Raw genomic sequence first — 24,397 nt, forward strand, 5'->3', positions numbered from 1 at the left:
TTTTTTTTTTTTTTTTTTTTTTTTTTTTAGAAAATGCCAGAGCTAGAGCTGAGCAGGAATTGTCCTACACAAAGTACATTGCTGAAAAATTCTAATTAATTAAAAACAATGCTGAGAATCCATTTCTCAGATGTCTATCTTTTCCCCTCTCTACCCTTTGTTCTCAATTAGGAGGCACAAATGATCAAGAAAGGCGTTCCCTTCCTTCTAACACAGGCCCTTCCAGATGGTAATTCAGCTCACCCCAGTCAGACACCTGTCTGAGAACATGGCAAACCACCTTCAGGAATGTCTGTTTCTCTCCACTGGCTATCAAGGGTAGACAGGGTGACAGGCTCATAGCTCAAGATTTTATTAATTTTGGATAGAAGTTGCATCTGAAGTGTTTGCTGAAACACAGTGGTTACAGTCAACTTTTCAGGTTCCGCCATTCTCTGTTCTCTGCTAGCCAAGGATCACAGGTACCACATTATCTGACGCTGGGGGCTGCCCAGACTCTGCAGCCTGACAAGCCAACTTGGAAGAGCCCAGTTTCAGAAACATTATTGAAATGTTCATTTCCCAGGAAGTTTTATATATATATATATATTTGCATGTATATGGATATATATTACTTTTTTTTTAAGAGCATGAAAATATCTGAAGCACCATGTTTTCTTATGAATCAGAAATTCTCAACAACGCTAGATGGAACCTCTCTTATTTCTGGACTTTGATATTTGAAGATGAGGCATTAGAGAAACACAGCTATTTTAACACCTGCTTTCAATCCAGTTAATAACTGCACCTGATACATTCTTCCCCATTAAGTCAAATTTATGTTAATACTGTCCTGATTATCAAATACTATTTAAAGCTGGTTTATGGGATGATTTCTGAATAAGGTAGGTGTCTAGATTCAGTGAATTTCAGCTATCAGATTATGAACTTCACAAACTCTCTATAGGTATCCTTGCAAAACAGTGGAATAGCCTGCAGAATGACCAGTAGTGACAATTAGGGAGAGATTTTTCTCATGCTGGGTAAATCTGTGCTTTTACAGAACACAACACAATCTTTAGTATTGAAAACCACAGAACCCCAGTGTTAAAGTTACTTCATGGAAAATTCAGTTAGCCTCGTGAAATTCACTCAGTTCTGAAGATACAGGTCTTGAAACACAAGGCATGTACTTAAACAATTCCAAAACTGGATTGCATAGGCTGTGCTCTACCAGGCTTAATGAAAGGTGAAGCAAAGGGCACTGAGCTGACAGGCTCAGCATGACAACTGTGTATCTTCTTTTGAAGGAGCAACATCTCTGGCCTCTCCTCACTACATGTCACGGCATGGTGTGGGCAGACCTGAACTCATTCTATAAATCATACTGTATCCTGAAAGACATCTTTTCTTCCTTTTTTCCCCCCTCTGAAAAATGCTTCTGGCAATAACTTGACATCTACAGCATTCTGCTACTCTTTAGGATCTCGAAAAAGCAGCAAAGGCACAGAAGGGATACAGTTTTGTCCTCCTTCAATTCATTTGAGCTCTGAGGGAAACACCTAATGATGTATTTACAGCATGCTGTTTTCAAAGCACTATCTATTAAAATATTAATAACCTATTCTCTCATCCCATGGTGAAGCAGGTGATTTCATATTTCTACTACATTACAGAAGCAGAAGTACTTCGAAGGATAATTTTCAGAGCTGAACACAAGAAGCACATCTTCATGCTCAACAGTTAGAAGATGATATCCCACATCAATTAAGATATAACATCTAGTTTTAGGGCACTAAGGGCAAAAGCACATACTAAACAAGACAGTCTGCACTTGTGTAGGCTTTTTCAAGCACAGGAACTGGATCAATAGCGACTTTTCATGGGAAGCATCACTGTATTTGTTTTAGAATCAGAGAAACTGATGTGCATTAAATTAAACCAATTGCTTAAAGCTATTCAATACCTTGTGGCAATATGGCAGAGAGTTTCAGACTACATGTAACCTACAGGTCAAATCTGTCACATAGAAAAGCAGCTGCTCTTTTCTTTTTCTTTCAAAATGGCAATGCTGCTGCTTACCTAGCATGTGAGAGGCAAGTTCATGTCCTTTTCTCTCTCTACCCAGGGCTCTTGCCTTTCTGAAAAGCATCCTGTTTCTCAGAATCCTGGGATAACAGCAAGGAGTAGAAGCTCCCTTTCTAGCTGAAGCTGGTTTTCTCTAAAAAAAATACCAGAAACAAACCAAACAGTAATTAAAACCATTTTGGGCTAGAAAACAGTTATGTGCTTGTAGATGAAGTATTCAGCTAGAAGAAGTCAGTCCTGTTTAATGTCATGTTTAAGCAGCCAGGACTATTGTGCTTCCATAACCGAGTCTCTAGGCAAGGGCTAATGGCAAATATCAGGATACAGTAACATTCGTGTTACAAACCTTCTGCTGCAGCAAGTCTTTGTCTTTTGGCATTGTAAGGCAGCTGGAGCTCAGTTTTGCTGTGCCATTCTGTATTTCTGGTTTTAACCCTTAATGCCTGCTCCAAGTAGGATGCTAAGCCCTCTAGTAGAATTATGTATTTATACCATATCCTCATTTTGCAACCTCATACCCAGTAACTCATTGGCCAGGAAACTCTCCCAGTGTACTGGCAGACCTTAACTCTGTATTTCTCGAAGGGAGATCTAAACATATTTTCCAATGTTAGGTGCTAGTTTAACTACTAATTAACTTGATGTGTAGTATTTTCTTTTTTTTTTTTTTTCTCTTGGAACTCTTCCACACTTAGGGGATATTTAATTCATCATTGTCTCTGAGAAAAAGAAAGATACAGAGAATGATTCAGTAATTTAGTGGCTGAGAGGGAAAAGACCTGAATTTCCATCTGCCTCACATAAGTATTTTATAGGCTATATATAGGCTTCAGCTCTTTCCAGAAGGGTTGGATTAGAGGCAAAAAAAATACAGCAAGCTAGAACTGATCTGACAAAAAGGATGTTACTGGTGAACAGACTGTGTAACAGAGCAGTCAGCAGCGGCAAAGGGACCTGATACAAAATGGAGGAAGGGGACAATAGAGACATGGTATTTTGGAGGGGCAAAGTGTAGAGGTGCAGTCTTGGTCCCAGAAAATCAGCCTGGGCTATGCTTTTCTGCAGGTACTTTGGATCCAACTCTGACTTCCCCAGAGCATCTCACCACCTACGCAAGAGTAAAAAATCAAAAAAGCACCGGTTTCCTCACTGTAAGATCTCTGCTGCCCATACAGCTTTATTTCAGACAGAAACACATACTCTCGGAGAAAGTTCAGGGGCAAATTTCAGCTATGGCAGTGTCCATTCAATCAAAAGGCTGTAAGAGCTTTTTTTTTTTCTTCCCCAGCACTGGTCTGGAGGAAGAGACAGCTGCCCCAAGGACACGGGTGTCCAATCCCACGGACGCTAGCAGATCCCTTGGCTGTGTGTTTTGGGTGGGTTGCTAAACACAGGGACACGGGTGTCCAATCCCACGGCCGCCGGAGACCCTCGGCCGTGTGTTTTGGGGTATTTGCCGCCGGCCGGAGCGGCGCGGGCTCCAGGACACCCCCGGGGCGGGGCGGGGCGGGGCGGGGCGGCGCGCGCACAGGTGCGGCGGCTCGCGCCGGGCCCCGCCCTTCCCCCGGGCACCACCTGCTGGGCGGGGTCACGCGCCGGCGGAGGGATACACCACCTGCTCGCCAGGTGACCCCCTGTCCCCGGACGCCGCTCCGCGCCCTCCTAAAGCCAGGACGGCGTTTTTTGCTCTTTGGAAAGCGCCTCCAAGGGGCGGCATCGCGGCCGGCATTAGGGACCCGGCGGACTATTTGTCACCCCAGAATAAGGGGCTGCCGTGGCCGGGGGTGGGCGTGTGCGCGCGCGCCATCCTGGTAGGGGGCGGAGAGGGAGGGAGGCGGATGTGTCCGCGTCCGCAAGTAGATCCGGTTGAGGAAGTCGGCGCTCGCGGCCGCCGGTTCCCGTGGCCGCGCCAGGGCAGGAGCGCTCCCGGCCCCGCTCCAGCCGCGCTCCAGCCCCGCCATGGCCACCCGCTCCTGCCGGGAGAAGGCGCAGAAGCAGAACGAGCAGCACCAGGCCATCCTGGCCAAGCTGCTGCGGGAGGAGGACAACAAGTACTGCGCGGACTGCGAGGCCAAGGGTACGCGGGGCGGGGGGCGCGGGGCCCGGCCCGGGCGGGGCGCTGCCCCAGCGGGTCCCGGCTCGGGGCGGCTGCGGGGGCTGCGCCACGTCCGCAGGGGCGGCGGGACCGGCGGGCGGCTCCGCCCGACACCGGGCCCGGGGGCGGCAGCGGGGTCGGGGTCGGGCGCGGGGGCAGCGGCGGGGCGGGCAGGCAGACAGCCTGACCCTTCCATGTGAGCCGCTTTCCGCTCGCTCGTCCATGGGCGGGCTGCAGCCGCCTCGTCCTCCAGCGAGGAACCCCCAGCCGGGGCTTTATGCAATGACTGGCCCAGCCCTTTCCTGAAGTTTCACGGCCGCGTCCGCTTCCTGCGCTGCCAGGTATCGATCCAGAGCGGGCTGTGGCCTTTGGGAAGGGACTGGCCGATGCCGGGGTAGGTGCCAGATGAGTTGAATGTCGGGTGTTCAAAACAATTAACCCTGCCGTGCTGACTCAGTCAGGATTCCAAGCTCTGTGAATCTGGATGTCTGAGTCTGGTTGAATATGTCACAGATGTGGCTTTGGCGGTGAATGGAATTTTAAAGATTATATCACTGTCAAATCTTACAGTGCTTTAGTCTAATTTTTCTTCCTGCACGAAAGTATATATATATTTGCATTTGTATTTACCTTGGATTCTGTGGCTTTCAAATGGAGAAATGTAGCACATCCCTCTTTCATCTAAATATTAAGATCTTACTCTAAATAAGGTGACTGCACAGTAAGTTATTAAGTGTAATGCTTCCTGAATAACAATTGGGAGTTGACACTATATGATTAATGCCAGAGCTGCCTTGCTCAGTCCTTCTCCACATCAAGTGGAGGTGAAGTATGAGTGAGCTTCATTTGAGCAACCAGAAATGGCGCTGTCTTTGTAAATTCTCTTCCCATCTGTGTGTGCTTTTTTTTCACTGTGTACGCAAGTCATGCAGTGCACAATCAGAAAAAAAGACTGTATTTTCCTAATATAAACTCCTAGAAGTATATAATATGGATTACACCAAATATAATGGACCTTTATGTTTTGTAAGTAACTCTGCCTAACCGTTTTCTAACACAGCTCCTCTTGCCCCCTGATGGCTGGTTACCCTGTAAAAGGCTCTTCGTAACCAGTGACTTTCTGGAAAAAGCATGTTTGTATTCTTTATTATTGGCACTTTGTATTTCTGTGCTGAATGCTGCTTGGAGTTGCTTGCTGATGGAATTCCATATGTATGTTGTTCTGTAGCATCAGCCTTAGGGCTGTGTTACTCAAGATTAGAGTCCAGAATTCCCCGATTACTGCTCGTCCTGTCTTCTGAGTTTTCTCTTTCTAACTCTCACTTAGAATGTGTGTAAGTTTCTGTAGCCCTCAGTGCTCACTATCTTTTGCCCTTTCAGTTCAGTAGTGGTGACACTTTCAGTTTCCTTTTCTTATATTTGTATTAATGAGTATTTTTATTCACTGTTCTTTTCTTTGGTGCTTTCTTTCATAAGATCAAGCTTTGGTGTGTCTTGAATTTGGATTTTTTTCTGTTCAGGTTCTGGAGGACCTACCAATCTCTTGACCAGGCTGCCTTCTGCTAGTACATATTAATTCAGTTTTCAAATTTCTAGTAGACTCTTTTACTTAGGTGCCTGCTCAAATCTGATGGCACTTCTGAAAGCTTCTTGCTTTTCGCTTTTGCTCAATTTCTCCTTTGCTGTCTCTCTGTATGCCAGAAGCATGGCTTGTTTCACCCTGTCCCAGGAAAGCTGGCATGAAAATACTGGGTGATGCAATGTGAGGCACTTGTGGTTTGGCAGTTTCTTTTTTATTTATTCTATTTCTCCCTTCAAGTTTAATTTGCATTTGCTTCATCCTGTTCTGGCAATTTTTATTTTAAATCATGTATCATGCTAGCTTTGTAGTGCTATCTGACTTTGCCTGTACTGTGTGTGTTTGGGTTTTTTTAATAGTTTGAAGGAAGAGTGTGGAATGATAAACTTTCTCTAGTTGCAGCTCTTCTAAAGGCGCTTGATTGAGACGTGGCCATATAGACACAGTTTGTGCCAATTTCTTACTTGAAGTTTAGGAAGTTTCCTTCTAGGAAGGAGAGTTGTGTGAACAATGTTGAGATGCCTCCACTATACCCTGAAGTCTGGATTTCTGTATACTTCCAGAAGACAGCTCAGGAAAAAGGAAACATTATCAGTTGTTTAGTTGAAAATGAAGCTTGTCATGAGCATGCAATGTCACTGTTGAACTCTTGCTTATTATATTAGTCTTTGTTGAAACTTATTTACCAAAAGAGGTGAGAAGGCTGCAGCCAGCTGTTTTTTCCTAATATGTTTCATGCTTAATCCATGGTGTTTGAGTGCTCATGACTTGCTGCAGTGTGGCAAAGCTGTAGTTTTGCTAGTCCTGGAATGCAGAGCTGTCTGAGGCAGCAGCTTAACGTGGCTCTGTTAGCTAACAGAGCCTGCCAGCTGTCTGGCTTTCCCCAGCCTGTGACAGTCTCCTTCACCTCTTGCAACCAGTAACAGCATCCATTTGATATCTGGTCATGTTTGTTACTAGTCTGGATTTCCCTATGGTCAGTTCCACTGGAGAGCCTCTTCATCCTGGATTCTGCAGGAATTGTGTCAGTCTTAGTTCAGTGTGTTTTTAGTTTTCTTAATGCAATTTATTAATTTTTCTTTGAAATGTTGCCCCCTTTCATTTCTCTTACTTTCCTGTCGTGTGCGAGTTTTGCTCCTTTGTCTGTCCTTCTCCTTTCTGTTGCTCAGTGGGACCCTCCAAGTTCTGGTTTTTGTTTCTTTTTCCATTCGCCTAGTTGTGGGGTAACATCTTCATGATTAACTCTGGTTGTTTTAACTGAGTTGCAGTTGTCTTGGATCTTATTCTGGCAGTACTTAAAAATATTGTTTTCAGTGTGGTCTGTCAGCTGTCAGTTCAGCATGGGCATTTAACTGAAACTAAGAGGCTGTCATCACTAATTCCTTTCTCTCATGCTAGATATTGTAGTATCTTTTAAACTTGGAGTACTATATTTACCCTAGGCTTCTTTTCAGATAGTCATATCCACAAGTTGTGGAAATCTTGCAGATTATACTTGTATATCTGTTTTAACTGCTATTCTATAAGGCTCTGGAAATTCTTAAGTAGCTAGAGATAATTTAAAATCTTACAAATATCGTTTTGACCCTAAAAAATGTAATGTGGTCCTATTAGCATATTTACCACTCATTACTTTCTTTGCATCTACTGTAATGCTACTGTTGAACTCTTCCTTCATATCAATAAGGCTTTTCTGCTGGCTTTTACTTCTTGCATCAAAAAGGTGATACAGGATCTCACTACCATCCTATCACTCCTAAGTTACTGAGTTAGCTTTCCTTGCCCAGGTACAGGGCCACCATATGCATTGCCTGCAAAGAAGTTTGAAGCATGCTCCTTTCCAGTACTTATTGCATGCTTGCTCTGTGTAAGAATTAAAAAAGATATTTCTTGGTCATCCTCAAAATAATCTTTCTATCATTAGCACTGGTCTTGTATCAAGAACAAATCCATTCTTTGATTCGTGGTCTGCTTCTTCAAGTGTGAGGTATGCAGATACATTGGATGCCTTTGTAAGGTGAAGAATATATCTGAGGACACATCTGCCGGAGTAGCATTAAGTAAAAATTAGGATTGCTGACCCTGGCAACAGTTTCTGGAAGTGGTTTTTATTCTGTATTTGCCTTTTGCCTGTTAAAATAGCTGCTATGAATCTGACTGTTGCTGCTAAAATGTGTTGGAAACTACCTGTTGTAGGGCCATACAGTAGTTGCCATATGTCACCTCCAAATTGTAAATCTTGCAGCTATCAGAAAGACTAGATGATACTTCTGTGGAGAAGAAGTGTGAAAATCAAAAGTTCTGGAACTGTCTTTGAAATCACTGAAACTTTTGGAAGAGTGAGGAGGTTGGGATGACATTTGACAAGGCAGTTCTTGTCTCTGCACTGTCTGTTCTTTACATCCCTATCTGAACAGCTGTCTGCATAAGGCAGTAGATGTCTTCCCAGTGTTATATTGCTGGGAAGAAGTTACACTACTGTTTAAGATATTTGTAGGAAATAGTAGGGTATGTTGACAGTAGCTGAAATCACCCTGAAGTTTTGAGAGAGAGGCAACTGAAATTGCTTTGCGATCTTTTTGTTTGTATAACTAAGTAAAGCTGGCAGGAATTGGAAGGATATAGGAGAAGCTGTATCAGGTATGTAGACGATGCTGAAAGCTATTGTAAAGCATTTGAATTTTTCTTTCTTTTCACTGTAGAGGGAGGGTAATGCATTTTTTAAGTTGTTGTTTCAATACTGATATTTGAATCCCTTAAGCAATAACACCTCTTAGAAATATGTCAAATTAAGCCAAAATAAAAAACCCCAAACTGTGAACATCAGTCAGGGACCCTTTGACTATAGGGGCTATAATTTGCTATTTCTGTTTAGTTAATACCTACTTATAACATGCTAGAAGTCTCCTAGACTTATGTTCTTACTGCTTTGCAGCAAGGCTGGTGTTGTTAGGGTGCTGATATTAAATACTGAATCAAGTACTTAGAAGTTGAAGTGTTTGATGAAGCACAAAAGGAGATTGGTTTCAAACACCATTAGGAACAGTAATCAGAGTCTTATGCTCCCCATTTACAGAGACAGTCACACTGGACCATGACTGATTGCCTTCAGTTTACAGGCTTGCTTGCCTAGATGGACAGTCCTTTGATTCTGCTGAATATCTTGTCCTCTTCTAAGAAGAAATGTGAATGTTCTCTGACATACCTTTTCTGTCTGTTATGCTTGTATTTGGATGCTGTCTTTAGTATGAAAGGATTGACTACTGAAGTCTGTAAATTCATCTCCCTATCAAGAAGGCAATTACCTGAGCTGTCAACTGCTTTAGAATTTTTTTAAACTGTAATGAAGTTAAAATAACATAATTGGAAACTTGCAGACCTTAGTATAGACAATTGTAGATGTTTCAGGCCTTCAGAAAAGGTGAATACATTTCTGTATCAGAGGAAGTGTTATGATTTTTTTGTTGGTTTTTTTTTAATGTTTACTTACTTCATCCCTGATAGTGCTTGAACCCTTTTTAAATGATCTGTTACCAAAATCCTAGTACAAAGAAGCACATTGACGCTGTTGCTTGTTCAGCCAGATTAAAATGGTTTACTGTGGTTATAATATTAATGAAAATACTTTTCAGTATTTATAGTTTTACTGTACAGTCATTGAATATCTGTACGTGACTGAAGACTTGGCCTTCTGTCTGAAGAGTGGCAGGTTCAGGCTCTTGGGAGTGTGGAGAGAGACTGGACAGGAAAGATTGTGGTGCCAATATTTTTGTAGCTAGAGCTTAACTTTAATTTCCCTAACAACGAACCAATCCCAACCACAGTGCCTCTTAGCAGTGGGGGAGAAAAAAATCTAGTTCAAGTAGGTAGGCAAACTAGCTAGCAAAAGAAATCTGGAATATTCCAGGTATGTTTATGGCTGTTCAGACTCTTCTGTGTAGACAGTAAGTCTTGCATATGATCTCTTCTATGGCTAGGAGACCAACTTAGATATTTGTTTGTGACCATCACTTTTGTGAAGTTGCTTTTGCTTCTTGATGTCTGATCTTTTAACTGTCTTAATCTTGCATTTATACTTTAATAGATAGTGTGCTTCTTCCTCAAGCAGATGGGTAACTCTCAGAGCTCACTGCCCGCAGCCTGTGCAAGGCATCAGGTTTTTCCTCATTGTCAGTGTAAGAAAGCTTTGTGACAGCTCGACAGCTCACACTAGGGCAAAGCACTGGCTGCTGTACCTCCTCAGGTGAATATCTTTCCTGTCTTCCTCCTAAGGTGGAGAAACCCCTGAGAGGACAGCAGGGGGAATAGAACACAGTTGGATTATGCTGGAGGTCAGTTTCATGTGTCATCTCCAGTGCAACTTCTAGCCCTGTATTGAAGTTCAAACACGAAGTACTAGCTTAGTAGTAGCTGGTTGTGCTGTATGGATGTTCTGTACCAGTTGTTGCAAATATCAGATATTACTACAGGTCTCTTGGATCAAGAAATTGCTAGTACTTATTTATGTGTTTCTGTTGCAGGGTTCATATTGCTTCTGTGAGATCAGTTTGGTAAAGATCATGTGAATGTAACAGACTGGAATATGAATTGGCAGATACAACTGGAGGCCTCTGGCTGTCCAGTGAGGCTTTGCAGTATCCTTAAGGAATAGTGAAGGCAAAGCACTTTGATTCAGGGTTGTTCTTACTTAAGCTTAGCAAATGGAATGATATATCTTGAACTCTAATAATGGTAAGGAACTGTATCACTAGAAGTCCTAATGATAATCTGGTACTTAGCTGGTAGTTTTCTGGCCTTTCTGTCAAAGATAGTGCCTCAAAGACCCTTAGGGACGAGAAACTCACTTCAGTCTCTCTTGGGGCTTGTACAATCAGGATTTTTTTTTCCTGTTTCCCTGCTACTAAATAAAATTACCTCAGTGCTCTGTTTTTGTTCTATGTACTCTTACCTGTTGCTGACATTGGTTGGGTGAGACTGAAACTTAGGAATTAGTTGCTGTTGCAACTAGCTCTGAGAACAATAATTGTCTCCCGCAAGAAAAGAGCCCTTAAGACACCTCACTTGCTGGGAGAAAAGTATGGCAGCCTTATCTTAGGACTTGTGAATGGGGTGTTGCAGTGTTTTGTGACAATAGTGGCCCCTGTAAGGAAGGGGGTTGTTTCCATCTCCTGACTCTTACAGTGCAGAAAAGTATTTTCAAATAAGTCACAGGAAAAATGTTTAGCTTGTAATAGAACAGGGTTATTTGCAAAGTTGAAGGCTTTTTACCCAAGTGGGTGCAATCTCCATTCTTCAGGACTTGACTGAACTTGACTGGATGAGACCCAAAGTGGCAGGATGTAACTTTGAATTTAGCATTGCTTTGACAAGAGGCTGGACTAGGTGACCTCCAGACGTTCCTTTCAACCTAATTATTTCTGTGACTACTGATAAAAATATTTGTGGGACTTGTATTTTTTTTAAATTTTTTTATTATGTTGCAAATCTTAGATTCTCTGAGGTGTATTATACCGATTCAGAAATGCTTATGTGCTCAGTTTGCTGCCCTATGTTCAGAATTTATTGGCAGTCTAAGCTGTTTCTGTTGTGTGGACCATAAGGGTGGGACAGTTCCTGAAAAGTGAGTATTGCTATTGCTTGCCTTTTTAAAGTGCAAAACACCCCAGTTCTTTTGGTCAGGGGTACAGGTGTGTGTCTTCGAGTGGTCCTGAAGCTGTGGTTCTGCCACTCCTTAGTGACATGAAAAAGCTGCTGCTGCAGGATGCTGTTTATACCAAGTGGTCTTCGCTTTGTTCCTGAATTTCCTTTTGTGGACCAGAATGATGTTGTCTTTCCTCTTTGGTCTGAATGCTATAAAGAAAGAGCAACTGTGCTGCAGTTAAGAGATCCTTGTACATGATACAGAGGAAACAATTAGATATATCAGTGATAAGCAGACTTTTAGGTAAGTATCCTTTCCTGGAAAGGTGACTCCCTCTTTAGTGCGTGCATGCTAGAGGATTTAAGAGAGTCAATTATAAGACATTACTCAGGGAGTAGTCAGCAGTTGATTTAGCTCAGGTGTCACATTGTCTTAGACTGGCTCAGCAAGGTTCATTTGAGCATGATTCAGCTTTACTTTAGGAACTCTGCTGCTTCACAGTGTTCTCTTGTGGCCACAACTAAATTCTCCAAGACATAATGACTGCCTTGTGAATGGTTAAAGTTGTTTGGTATCTTTATTTTCATGTTGAGGCTCTGAAGAGTTAGGCTGATGAACCCATGACTAGTTAAATCTGTCTTCAGTGTACTGTCAGCAAGTTGTTTTCAGATATTATGGCAGAGTAAAATGAGTTAGTACTGAGCTATGATTTTTATTGGCATTGTTGAGTGGGATAGCTCACAGCTGGAGGACTGCAATGGATAAGAAAAGGTGCTTAGGAAGGGCAGGCTGGGATTGTGGTAAAGGGGAGTTGCTATTTTTTGTGAGACCAGTGGGGCTGCCTGCGGCTTTACCTGGAGATGAGTGAGCCAGTTGGGAGCTTATGGGTCAGGAGTAGTAATGAGGCTTTCCTCAGACAACTCAAGCCTAATGTTCGCAGGATTTGATGCTTATAGGGGACTTGGACCACCCTTATATTCTGGGGGGACAGCACTGCAGGGAATAAGTAATCAAGGAAGCTTCTGTCATGCATTGATGCCCGTATCTCAGTACAAGTGGTTGAGGACCTGTTTCTTACAAACAAGGAATGATGGGTTGAGGATGTAAAGGTTAGTCTTGGCTGCAGTGGTCATGAGGTAGAAGAGTTCAGGATCTGAATTGGAGACAGCAAAGCAAAGAGTAGAATTATAACCATGATCTTCAGGAGGGAAGATTTTGTTCTCTTCAAGGATCTTTTTTGGAAGAATCATTTGAAAGATGGTTCTGAGCAGAGAGAGCCAGGAAAGCTGGTTGACTACTTCTTTAAGCTCTAGTGTGGCATATGCAGTGAATAGGAGATGGTACAAAGGCGCATTGAATGAATGTTCTAAAAAGCTCAGACATAAAAAGGAAGCATATAAGAGGTGGAAGCAGAAACATGTGGCCTAGGGAGAGTCTGGAGACATTGTTCAAGCGTGCAAAGATGTGTCTAGATCAGAAAGCCAACGTCCATATGGAGTCTTATCTGTCAAGTATATGTAAATAGCAACAGGGGAGGCATTTACAGATAATTGGCAGAAAAAAAGAATAGAGAAAATGTGGACCTGCTGCTGAATGGGGAGGGGAACTCATAAGGGATGTGGAAACAACTGAGACATTCAATGCCTTCTTCACTTTGTTCTTTACTAGTAAGACTTGCTTTCAGCGATTCTAGGCAAGAAAAGCATACTCTCAGTTAGTAGAGAAGGATCAGGTTTGAGATTGCTTATAGAAACTGGATGTACACAAGTCTGTGGGCTCTAATAGGATGCAGCCAGGAGGGAGACAGGGCTGGCCAAGGTGATTTTGTGGTGACTCTCATTGACCAAGGTAATGGTCAGTGGGGAGGTGGGTCTTGGGGGCTGAACTCAAGCAAATGTCTTTACTGTCTCTGAAAAGAGCAAGAAGGAACATCTAGGGAACCACAAGCCAGTCAGCTTTGCCTCTGTCCCTGGAAAAGTGACAGAGCAAATAATCCTGAAAACACATGAATAAAAACGATGGGCAGTAGTTGGTATGCATTAACTAAGGGGCTGTAATGTGTGACCAACCCGATAACCTTCCACGCTGAACTGAGCAAGGCGACTGGCTTGGTGGATGGGAACAATGAGTGTTTTCTTACCTTGACCTTTCATGAGGCTTTTGAAACTGTCTTGTAACTTTGATAAGCTGATGAAATGCATTCTGGATAAAGACACTGAGGTGGATTGAAAATAGCTTAGAGGCTAAAATGCCAGGCTTATGGTGGTGATCAACATGTTAAAGTTGAGCGGGAGCCCAGTCCATTTTGGTGTAGCTGAGGGGTTGTTATTGAGGCCAGCACTGTTTAACATCTTCTAATGACCTGTGTGACAGGATGCACCCCTCCCTTGGCAAGCTTGATGGGATGCAAAACTGGGAGGAGTGGTTGATAAACCAGATGGATGTGCTGCTACTCGGGAGCAGGCAAGTGAACAAGTGGAAGAAAGGAGCCACCAGGAACAAAGTTCAACAAAGGGAAATGCAAAGCTCTGTCCCTAGGGAGGGGGTGTTGGCAGTGCAGAAGAGGTGCTGTGGATCAAAAATTGGTCATGAATCAGTAATGCACCCTTGCCACAAAGAAGGCAAACAACATCTTGGACTGAATGTCCAGAGGAGAGTGGTCAGTGTCTGGAGGGAGGAGATCCTTTCCTCAGTACTGGTGAGACTGCATCTGTAGTCCTGTGTCCGTTCCGAGCTCCACAGTACAAAGAAACAGGGACAGACTGGAGCAAGTCTAGTCAAGTGGCAGGGAGGGGAAGGTTAGTGTGCCTTACGATTGAGTAGAGGCTGAGAGCACTGAGATTGTTTAACCTGGAGGAGAGAAGGCTGCTGGGGAGTTCTTACCTCGTGACAGAGAGTAAATATGATGGAGGCAGACTTGTCTGTGATATCCAGTGATAGGACCAAAAGGCAATGAACGCAAATTAAAACACGGGAAATTCCACTGAAAGATAAGATTTTTTTTTTTTTTTTTTTTAACTCCAGGAAAGGCTATTTAGGATCAGGTTACCTGGAGAGGCTGTGGAGCATGCATTGTGGAAGCACCAAAAATCTGACTGGGAACAGCCAGCCCTAAGCAACCTGATGTGTTTTCTGTGCTCTGAGCACCAGGGTTTGGACGAGCTGATCTTCAGGGTCCCTTCCAGTCTCTCCTACTTCAGATCCACTTCAGTTATTTTATCACTTACAAGCTGATATGGTGTCCCACTGCAGATACCATGCAATTTTTTTCTCCCCAGTGTGCAAGTGTCAGCCTATGTAGATTCAAAGTAGATTCTTTGTTTAAAGTTGAAGTCCTTTATGAGAAAGCAATTAAACAGTAGTAAATACAGACTGTAGTAGAGCTTTGAATTTTCAAGAAACATAGAAATTTTGCTGTGGTTTGTGCATCCAGAGACAAAAAGGAGCAAATCTAGCCATTTGAAGCAACTGGGAGTTGAGAGGCTGTGGTAGAAGGGTTACTCATATCTTATGTTTGACTGAAATGTTGTTTAAGTCTAGCTGGGAGAATACCTTCACAACTTTAACTGCTCTGTAGAGCTGGTAGACAGTTGCTTAGAGCTAGTGTCCCTTGTGTCAGAAATTTCCCTGGATCTTACAGCTACTGGTTTGAGCTCCATATTATGACTAACAACTATTTCCTCTGGAAGACTGGGAAAAAAGAAACTACTACAGATTCCTGCTTGTCTTACATTCTGGCCTCTTATCTGATTAATGTTTGCTGAGAGCTTGAGCAATATTAGTTCTCTTAACATTTTTCTCTTAAATGTCTTTATAAAAATCCATTCAAACAAAACTGCTTTATTTTCTTTGTGATAACTTGGCAGATTTAAAATTGGAATGGATACCTATTTATATTAATATTTGTTTACAGTAGACTCTGATTATGTGATATATTGCTAACTCCTGCTTATCTTCCACTGTCTTGTCTTGATCACGTGTCGCTTTCCATTAGGTGGTAAACTTGTATGTCTGAGTATGTACTCTCAAGGAGCTCCTGCCCAGTGCTATGAAACAACCCAGTCAAGAGAACCCGAGTTCCTGTCTTGTTTCTGCCTTGGAGGCTTATCCAAAATACTGATGAGATTTGTCTCCCTCTGACCAGAGGAGCCAGACGCTTTTCTGTTCTGAGGTGATGATCTGAAGAGGAGGAAGAACTTGGAGGAACAGAGAACATCCTTGTGCTGCAAGTCTGTGGTAGATGTGGATATAGAGAGTGCTGATGTTGTAGCTTATGGAGTTTGTGGCAAGTTTTTGGGGGGGAAGTTGATCTATGTGGTTTTTGTATTCTACCTATCTCAGTAGCCCTAAACTGCGAGTTGCCCCTTTCCTCTCTCCAGGAAAGGTGTTTGTTTCTGGTAGACAGTGGAGGAAGAAGAGGTAGAGACTGTAGCTCAGCACCTGTCAGAGTGGAGCTGTGGACAGCCATGTGTGATAGTTGGAGGCGATGTTGCCAAGCAACTGACTTTGCAGGTGTGGTTTGGTAAAGGAACAGCTCTTTCTCTAAAAGCTGTGCCTGGCTATGATTTTGTGTTTAAAAAAGAAGAAGAAAAAAAAAAAAAAAAAACAAAACAAAAAAACCCCAAAGATGAGTAACTTTCTCTCTTGCATGGATGAGAAAAGGAATGCAATATTCCACATCCAGCTATTGATTGCTATACAAGAATCTAATGCATTTTTACTGAAGTCTTTGAATGAAAATGAATAAAGCTTGATAGTACAGGACTTTATTGGTAGGGTTAAAGGCAGTAGTAGTCATATTAGAAATTCTGCAAAACAAGATGGAAGTGATTCATCATGTAACCTGGTATTTTTGAATGCAGCTGAACTTGCGGGTGGATTCAAATCACAGCAGAGAGTGACAATCAGGAAAGAATGATCATTTTAAATAAGCTCCTGGCAATGTGTGCTGAAGTCATTTGGATTTAAATTTGTCATTCATAACAATTTATAGAAGCAACTAGTGTATTGATAAGTAATGATGCCTTTATAATAAAGGGACTGATTATCCCATTAAGGTATGCATATGGGGTGTTTTTTTCAGTTGCCTGTTATCTGTAGAATGACAAAAATAACCCTTTAAACATGACAAATGCCACACTTTATGTGCACCCTTTAGATCTTCAGAGAAAGTGTGCTTGACCACTTAAGCAGGGGTTAAACCAAAGAGATGTCAGGAAGACAGAGTGCAGGCCTTTTGGTCTTTGTTCTCATTGCCAAGTGATACCTGGATTATCCTCAGCATTAAATGCATTGAACTGCTGTACCAGGTTTGTCTGAGAGGGCCCTAACTTTCCATGGCAGCTCTCATGCTGCTGTGCTTTGCAGCTCTGGAAGGTTGTTGATAATACACCAGTGTTTCAGCTGATGCTGAGCAGTGCAAGTGCAGCCTCAAGGCTGTCTCTCCAACCTCCTGCCAAAGGCCACTGGACTGGAGGTGGGCGAAAGTTTGGGAGGGGATGTAGCCAGGACAGCTGACCCAAACAGACCTAAGGGATAGCCTATGACAAGTGGCACAGTAAAAGCTAAGAGTATGCAGGGGAGGGGGAGGTTTTGTTGTTAAGGTGTTTGTCTTCCAGAGCAACCTCTGTGTACTGAGACCTTGCTTCCCAGGAAGTGAGTATCACCTGCTGATAGCAGAATAAATATTTTTCTTCTTACTTCTGCACATGGCCTTTGCTTTTCTTTATTAAACTGCCTTTATCTTGACCCATGAATTTTTTATCTTATTTTCCCCTCTTTGGTGGGTGCATGATGACCAGACAAGGTTTATCCACCACAGCTGCTGAGGGTTTCTTGTGTGTTCTAAGTACAAAGTAACTGTCATTCACATTAATAAAACTGTGAAGCCTTGGTTCAATTTTCTGGGCGTTCTGCAGCATATAGCAAGCAACTTCTGAAAGAAGTGATGCTGAATACCCCTTGACACTTGTCTGGTTCACTGATTTCCATGGAGCTTGGGTGTTCATGGAGTCCCTGTTTAAAAAAGCTTACTCCAAAAATATATTTATGGAACGAAACGATTCTGTCAAGTGGTCTTAAACAAGACTTTAAAAAATACAACAGATCCAAGACCTCATGCTTGAGAGTCCTGCAAAGCTTTGAGAGCATATTTTGAGAGTTGATAAATTCTCAAGCAATCTTAATCCTACTTAGAACTCATACTCACAATTCTGTATTCTAGACTAAATGCAGCTGAGTGCTTTGGTATTGTATTCCATTTCTCTTCTGGCATCTGAAGGAAATGATATTTTGAGGAAAAATATTGTACAGCCACAACTTACTTTCTACACAGAGTACAGAAGATCACTTTGGAAAAATAACTTGCCCAGAGAAACCTCCCAACTTTCTCTCAATTTGTTTGAAACACAAATCTAGTTAAATCAACTGTGAAGAACACTACTTGAAAGTAAATTTGTTCTTTTCTTTCTCAGCCACATTTAGCTGATATAATGATGTCTGAGTATTGATGACTGTCATGCTGGAATGTTCAACTGTAGTTTGAATTTTATTTAATCTAGTATCATCTTGCAGGAGACCAACATAGTTTTAGGAAGCAAGAAGCCTTTAGAAAAATGCAAAGCACATTTAAGCCTTGAATGTGTGGCAAGATGCATTTGAATTGAAAATAAATAAGTTACTTTGTGGTTTAAAAAAGACAAAATTTTCAAATACTGGACTGAATTTTTCTTCAAAGAGATGGTGAAATATACCTTAGAGCTGTTCAAAACAACTGAACAAAGCCCTAAGCAGCATGGTCTAATTAGATCTGATTGAAACAGCAAGTTAGTTTAAGTGATGTCAGGAAGTCCATTTATGCCTATATTATTTTATAGGTTCTGAGGAAATGCAGAAGTTCTTTAACACCTGCTCTTTAAAAGATCCGTCTTACAGAGCATAGATACCTTCTGTTGTGTGTATTGGCACAAACTCAGCTTCAGGGATGGGTGTCGAAGCACTCCAAGGTGTGATCCATTTGCTGAGACTCTGGCAGAATGCAGTATTGGGGTGTAGCTACCCTGGCATGCAGGTCCCTGGTATTTGTGGGAAGGATTTGTGTCTGTGGCACTGGAGCTTCAAGTTGAGAAAAGGCCTGATTCTGTCTGTCCTCTTCAGCCTCTCCTTTTCCCCTGGTCTTCTGTTATTTTAGTACCCTGACCTCCACTGAAAGTTCTGCTCTGAAGATTGATAATATCGTTACAGTAAAACTCAAGGGTCATCCAAGACCAGAGTTGCATTTGTGAGGTAGGCTGTTCCTGTGCCTGAGAACTGTGGTGTATTAGTGTTTGAGGGTGGGCCAATAGGCTCTCTGTAGGTAAGAGAGATGAATGGTGCAGCCTAAAAATTTACTTGATCTGATCTGCATAACCTGAAGAGGAAATGAGACAGTGTGTAGAGGAGGAATGTAGGTGAATATCTCCGCAGTGAATGTGGATGTGCTGCCGGTGGGATGGCAGAGAGAATCAGAAGAGTAAGAGTGAGAAAACTCATGGGTTGAGATGAAGACAAGTAAAGCAAAAGCTGTGCCCACAAGCAAAGCAAAATAAGGAATTAATTCACTTCTTAGCATCAGCAGGTGGGTGTTCAGCCTTCTCCGGGAAAGCAGGGTTCCATCGCATGTAACAGTTATGTAGTTACTCACTCCAAATGTCTCTCCTTTCTCCTTCTTACTCCAACTTTTATTGCTGAGCACAGTGTTGTATGGGATGTCCCTTTGGTCAGATGGGGTCAGATGTCTCAGCTGTGTTCCTTTCTGGCCTCTTGCCCACCCTCAGCCTCCTCACTGGCAGGGTAGTCTGAAGAGCAGAAAAGGCCTTAATGTTGCACAAGCACTGCTCAGCAATAAAAACATTTGTGTGTTATTCACACTGTTTTGGTCACAGATTCAGAACACACCACCATAGGGCCTTCTATGAAAAAAATAAACTCCATCCCCACACAAACCAATATAGCAGAGAGGATTGGTACAAAAAACCAATCTGGCTGGTCATTATAGATGATTTCAGTGTATTTCTACTGTCTAGAGCCTGAAATTTGGCATTTTACGTTGCCCACTCACGGCTTGAAAAGGTGCACTTTTTGCTCCGTGTAAACTGGCTGGCTGGCCAGGCCTGGAGAGTGGTGAATGGAGTTGCATCCAGCTGGTCACTAGTGGGTTTCCCAAGGGCTCAGTATTTGGTCCCGTCCTGCTTAATATCTTTATCAATGATCTGGATGAGGGGATTGAGTGCACCCTCAGTCAGTTTACAGATGATACAAAGTTGGCTGGGACTGTTGATTTGCTGGAAGGGGGCAGGAAGGCTCCCCACAGGTTCTGTCGATGGGCTGAAGTCAGTTGTATGAGGTTGAACAAGGCCGAGTGCCAGGTCCTGCACTGCTGCAGGCTGGGGAAAGAGTGCCTGGAAAGCTACCCGATGGAAAAGGACTTGGGGGTGCTGGTTGACAGCAGCTGAACGTGAGCCAGCATGTGCCCAGGTGGCCAAGAAGGCACATGGCACCTGGCCTGTATCAGCAGTAGTGTGGCCAGCAGGACCAGGGCAGTGATTGTCTGTCTGTGCTTGGCACTGGTGGGGCTGCACCTTGAGTTCTATGTCCAATTCTGGGCCCCTCACTGCAAGAAGGAGTTGGACTGAGTCCAGAGAAGGGCAATGGAGCTGGGAAAGGGTCTGGAGCACAAGTCCTGTGAGGAGGAGCTGAGGAAACTGGGGGTGTTTAGCTTGGAGAGGAGGAGGCTCAGGGGAGCCCTAATCACTCTCTGCAACTCCCTGGAAGGAGGTAGCCAGGTGCAGGTTGGCCTTTTCTCCCAGGCAGCCAGTGACAGGACAGGAGGAAATGGCCTCAAATTGTGCCAGGGAAGGTACACATTAGTTATTGGGGAAAATTTCTTCACTGAAAAGCTGGTCAGGCATTGGAACAGGCTGCCCAGTTCCAGTACCTGAAGTGGTGAATCGTCATCTCTGGAAGTATTAAGCAACAGGTAGGTGTGGTACTTGGCCATGTTTGGTTAATGGTGGAACTTTCAGATTTAAGATGTCTTTTCCAGCCTTAATGACTCTGATTCTATGACTTGGATAAAGAAGCTTGGATCTCTGGTTTCTCTGCATCTTGGAGAGGTTATGGGGGTGCATTTACCTTCTTTGTAATGTATGAGAAAGCACATCTCTGCAGTCACTGAGGACTGCACAGAGGTTGTACAGTTTGTGGAGTGTTTATTTAAGGATCTCTTCAGTTATGTTTGAGGAAAAATTGTAAAGGGAAGCTGATTAATGCAATTGCTAGATAATGTCTCTGGTAGGAAAGGGTTCATTCTTGTTTATGGCAAACAGGCTACGTTATAAGCCTGTCTTGCATACAAATGTTATCTCTGAGGTTTTTGTCATAGTTAAAGGAAGAACTTCAATAACTGACTGAAGGAGTTTTTTGCAGCCGGTGCTTATATAATCTTTATCCCTTGACTGGGTATGCAGAAGGGTTGCTGCATCCTGACAGAGTAGCATAGATTTATACCTTTCTTTTTCTTGTCAGTGATGGTTTTACTTACTGCTTAGCTATCAGCTTATGAAAACATTTTGTAAGAGCTTGCTGTTTCCCATTTTCCTTTTATTTCTGCATATAAAAGGAGTATAAATTGTAAACTTAATACAGTAAGTGTTTTAGCATTTCCTTGCTGGCAAGGGAAAAATTGCTGTCAAGACCTGCTCCAGAAGCTTCCTAGTAATACTGTAATATGCTACATAACTTTGTCTTTTTTAGAAAGTACCAAATGCTGCTAACAGGAAATTACAGCTTCCACACCTTATTCTTGCAGCCTGAACTCTGACACAAGCAGTCTTTCTCTTCATGAGTGAACAGGCAGGGTAAAATTGGAGCACTACCCCTTAGCCAAATTGAAATTTTATTTCTGAAGCCATTAGGTTATTGAATGTGCCAGGGTTGGCACCTTTGTCATCTGTGATACTTGGGGCACTGACTTTACTTTCCAAAGGTGCTGTAGCAGGGTAGTATCCCACAGGGCTGGTAGGAGTGCTGTGGCTGTGTCCTTTGTACTCTGCATGTGTACATCCACATACAGTCACAGACACGTGCTCAGGCTGTGCAGGCGTGGTTGCCAGCCAGGGGTTGGGAGCTGCTCTCTTGACAGTTCAGAAGTTGCTTATGATCCTGCTTACCTGGGTGGTGTGAGGATGGGTGAAATCTGAGGTGTGAAGTACTTTCAAGTTAGGAATGCAAACTTTGGGAGATGGTTTTAAAGGAGGCTTCAATGCAAAACACTGAGTTAAACCAATATTTTCATTAAAAATAAGTGTTTTAATGAGGTGGGTGTTCTTTTAAAATCCTGTCATCTCATTTCTAAGATAAATAGGAGGTCTTTGTGATGTTTTGGGGAAAAAATCCCAAAAAACCATCCTAATCTCCTTTTTCTCTTAATTTACATGAGGAGTGCTCAACTATGTATATATGTATATAACTTTATGGTGAACTCTAAATATTGTATTTTATTTCACAACTTAGCTTTTACGTTCTATAATCACCTAATATTTGATAAAATGACTTTATTTTGGTAAAGCAAGCTTATCTTCTCACAATCTTATTCAGTCAAAAAGATTTTTAGTAGCTGACTATTTGTTAATAAGGCAAAAAAAATTAATTCTTTCACTTTGTCACCTTGCAAGACTGCTTGTGCCAAATGGCTGTTAGACAAGAAAAAGACCTGTTCATCTCAAGAATAAACTGACATTACCTGTGTATCTCCAATAGCTAATGTAACCAGCCTGTCCTCTGATTTACAAACTGAACTTTCATATTCCACACTTAATTTTCTGTATAGAGCTTTCGCTGTTTGAAATTACTTGGATGCATTCCAGAATTAAAGTAGTTATGAAGCCAGCCACTTGATTTTGTGGCTTAAACACAGAAATGAAGGAACATTCATGTCACTGTACTTCTTTTCTAGTTGAGGCTTCATACAATCCTTGGAATGTCTTTGAAATGCTTTTAGCAATTTTTGATGCTACAGAAGCAATTGAGTAAGTGAGCTGAAGGAATAATTGAAACAATTTGATACATGTTTCTCTTTCTGACTTACAGAGGTGGGACAGGGTTGTGCAGGGGAAATTTCATTCATGATACTTCTACAGAGCCTATTTGGAGTTAGGAATAGGTCTGCACTTAATGGATTTTTTGATGGCTTTCATGAAAAACGGTTATCCAAACCAAAAGACAAACTTGGAGGAATCCTGTCCATGAAACTCTCTACCAGCTACCAGATAGTGGCTAAAAATAGCTAAGCAATGCTTCTAAGGCTTGTCTTCCCACTGTTCCTGCAGTAGGCCTTGAACCATATGACTCTCAGGTACTATTAAGCTGGGCTCTGGAACAGTGTACTTGTCTGCCTTCAGTGCAACTTAATGCTGTTGAGTTTGATTTATTTAAAAATATGAAAACAGCCTGTTACAAGCAGTTCTTGTTTGAACTCCTGTCCCACTTTCCTGAATGTAGTAAATTTTAAGTTCTCAAGTTCTGGTCTTGACTCTCTGAACATAAGCTTGCTAAGCCAGCTGTAAGAGATTGCTGACAACTACCATGTAAGCCTTTGTTGCCTTTGTTTGGATAAAATAGTATTTTGCTGCATACTTTGACACCTTAAAAGCACATAAAGACTGAGCTTGCATGGTTTTCCCAGTGATGGGTATGGAGGTAAAGCAAGGAAGCCTTTTCTACTGTAAAGGAAGAGAAATTATGCTTGTGGTGGGGACTAGATGTGACATGAGAACATGCTTCAGGCTATTTGTTCTGTTTAATCAGAAACTAATTCAGTGGATTGAGTGACAAGTAAATAATCCTTTATCAGTAGTCTCAAAAGACTTAAGGTTCAAGGGCCTTGAAGAACATTTAATAGAAAAAAGATTCTTGTACTGTGGTTCTTGCATGATTTCCTTTGCTTCAAGATCTTTATGCGAAATCTTTCATTCTTTCAAAGATTTGCTTAATTCACGAAGTCTGTTTCAGTGGACATTAACATTGCAATTGAGCTTTTTTGTGTTGGGGGTGGGTGAGTGGTGTTTCCTTGTAGGATTTGTTTCACTCCCGCCACCCCATCCACCCCAGGAGTCTGTGAAGCAAAAATGAGGATGGTAGAGCTACCTTTTGTGGGAAAAACTAAGCAGCCTCCAATGAAACTAGTAAGTGAGGGTCTTTGAACCAGCAGGATTAGACTGAAAATGCATGATAGTAAATTTTTTCTTGGAGTATTTCAGTATTATTTTGACTTAATTGCTGTCTCTAGTGTGTTACGTTTTGAGGAGAGAAACTTGGGAGGAATCTCTGTAAGTTCTGCCTTGTTCTTTTGTTCTTCCCTGAGTAGCCCCTGGAGAAGGCACTGTTTTGTGTTAACTCAGATCTTCTTGTATTAAATTGAATTACATAAAATACAGCTGCTGCTTACTTGTTTTCTTTCGTTTCTCTCTATCTGCTATGTAAGGGTGCTTGTCTCCTGTTCACAATCTTTATTTTTATCTCAGCTTGGAGAAGTTACAGATGTTTTTGAAAGATATTCTTTCCTAACTTGGTTGAAGTCTTGCACAGCAGAACACTTGAGCAGTATGAATTTGGTGTGGATAGTAATGGAAAGGGAGAGAGCACTACATGGGTATGCTTGGATTGATGCAATGAGGCTTTCTTTGACCAAAAGTGATAGCTTTTGTGAACTGGCTATCAACCACTCAGGATGGGTCAGGTGTGTAGATTTTCTTGCAGTTAATTCTCTGTTCCACAAGATGGAGCCAGTTCTTTGGCAAATCAAGTCTGTCAAACAGCAGGAGAATTTGGGGAAACAAATGAGAATTAAAGTAACTTCACTGCGGTTTATAGGTAAAGGACAGGCAGGATGCTGTTGAGAGAAAAAAAGCATTGTAGTCTGTCAGAAGTCTTTAAAGATGTTGGCCCAAGATAAGTTTGCTACAGACTATATTAGAGG

At 42.3% G+C, this 24,397-nt stretch overlaps 1 protein-coding gene across 3 annotated transcripts in view; it reads left to right on the top strand.

Annotated features, from left to right (window-relative positions):
• Positions 1–3,914: 3,914 nt before the first annotated feature.
• Positions 3,915–24,397, top strand: part of SMAP1 (small ArfGAP 1) — a 91,605-nt gene continuing 71,122 nt past the window's right edge. For 2 of the 3 annotated variants that reach the window (XM_042017385.1, XM_042017386.1), the window contains exon 1: positions 3,915–4,144. In XM_042017385.1, the coding sequence (XP_041873319.1) occupies positions 4,027–4,144 (118 nt within the window). In that variant the 5' untranslated portion in view covers positions 3,915–4,026. The remainder of the gene's footprint in view (positions 4,145–24,397) is intronic. The other variant, XM_042017387.1, reaches the window with a different exon arrangement.

The sequence above is a fragment of the Corvus kubaryi genome, unplaced genomic scaffold (assembly GCF_017639235.1).
Source record: "Corvus kubaryi isolate FWS band 111438036 unplaced genomic scaffold, C.kubaryi_AGA036_p1.0 split3-73, whole genome shotgun sequence".
NCBI classification, from domain to species: domain Eukaryota; kingdom Metazoa; phylum Chordata; class Aves; order Passeriformes; family Corvidae; genus Corvus; species Corvus kubaryi.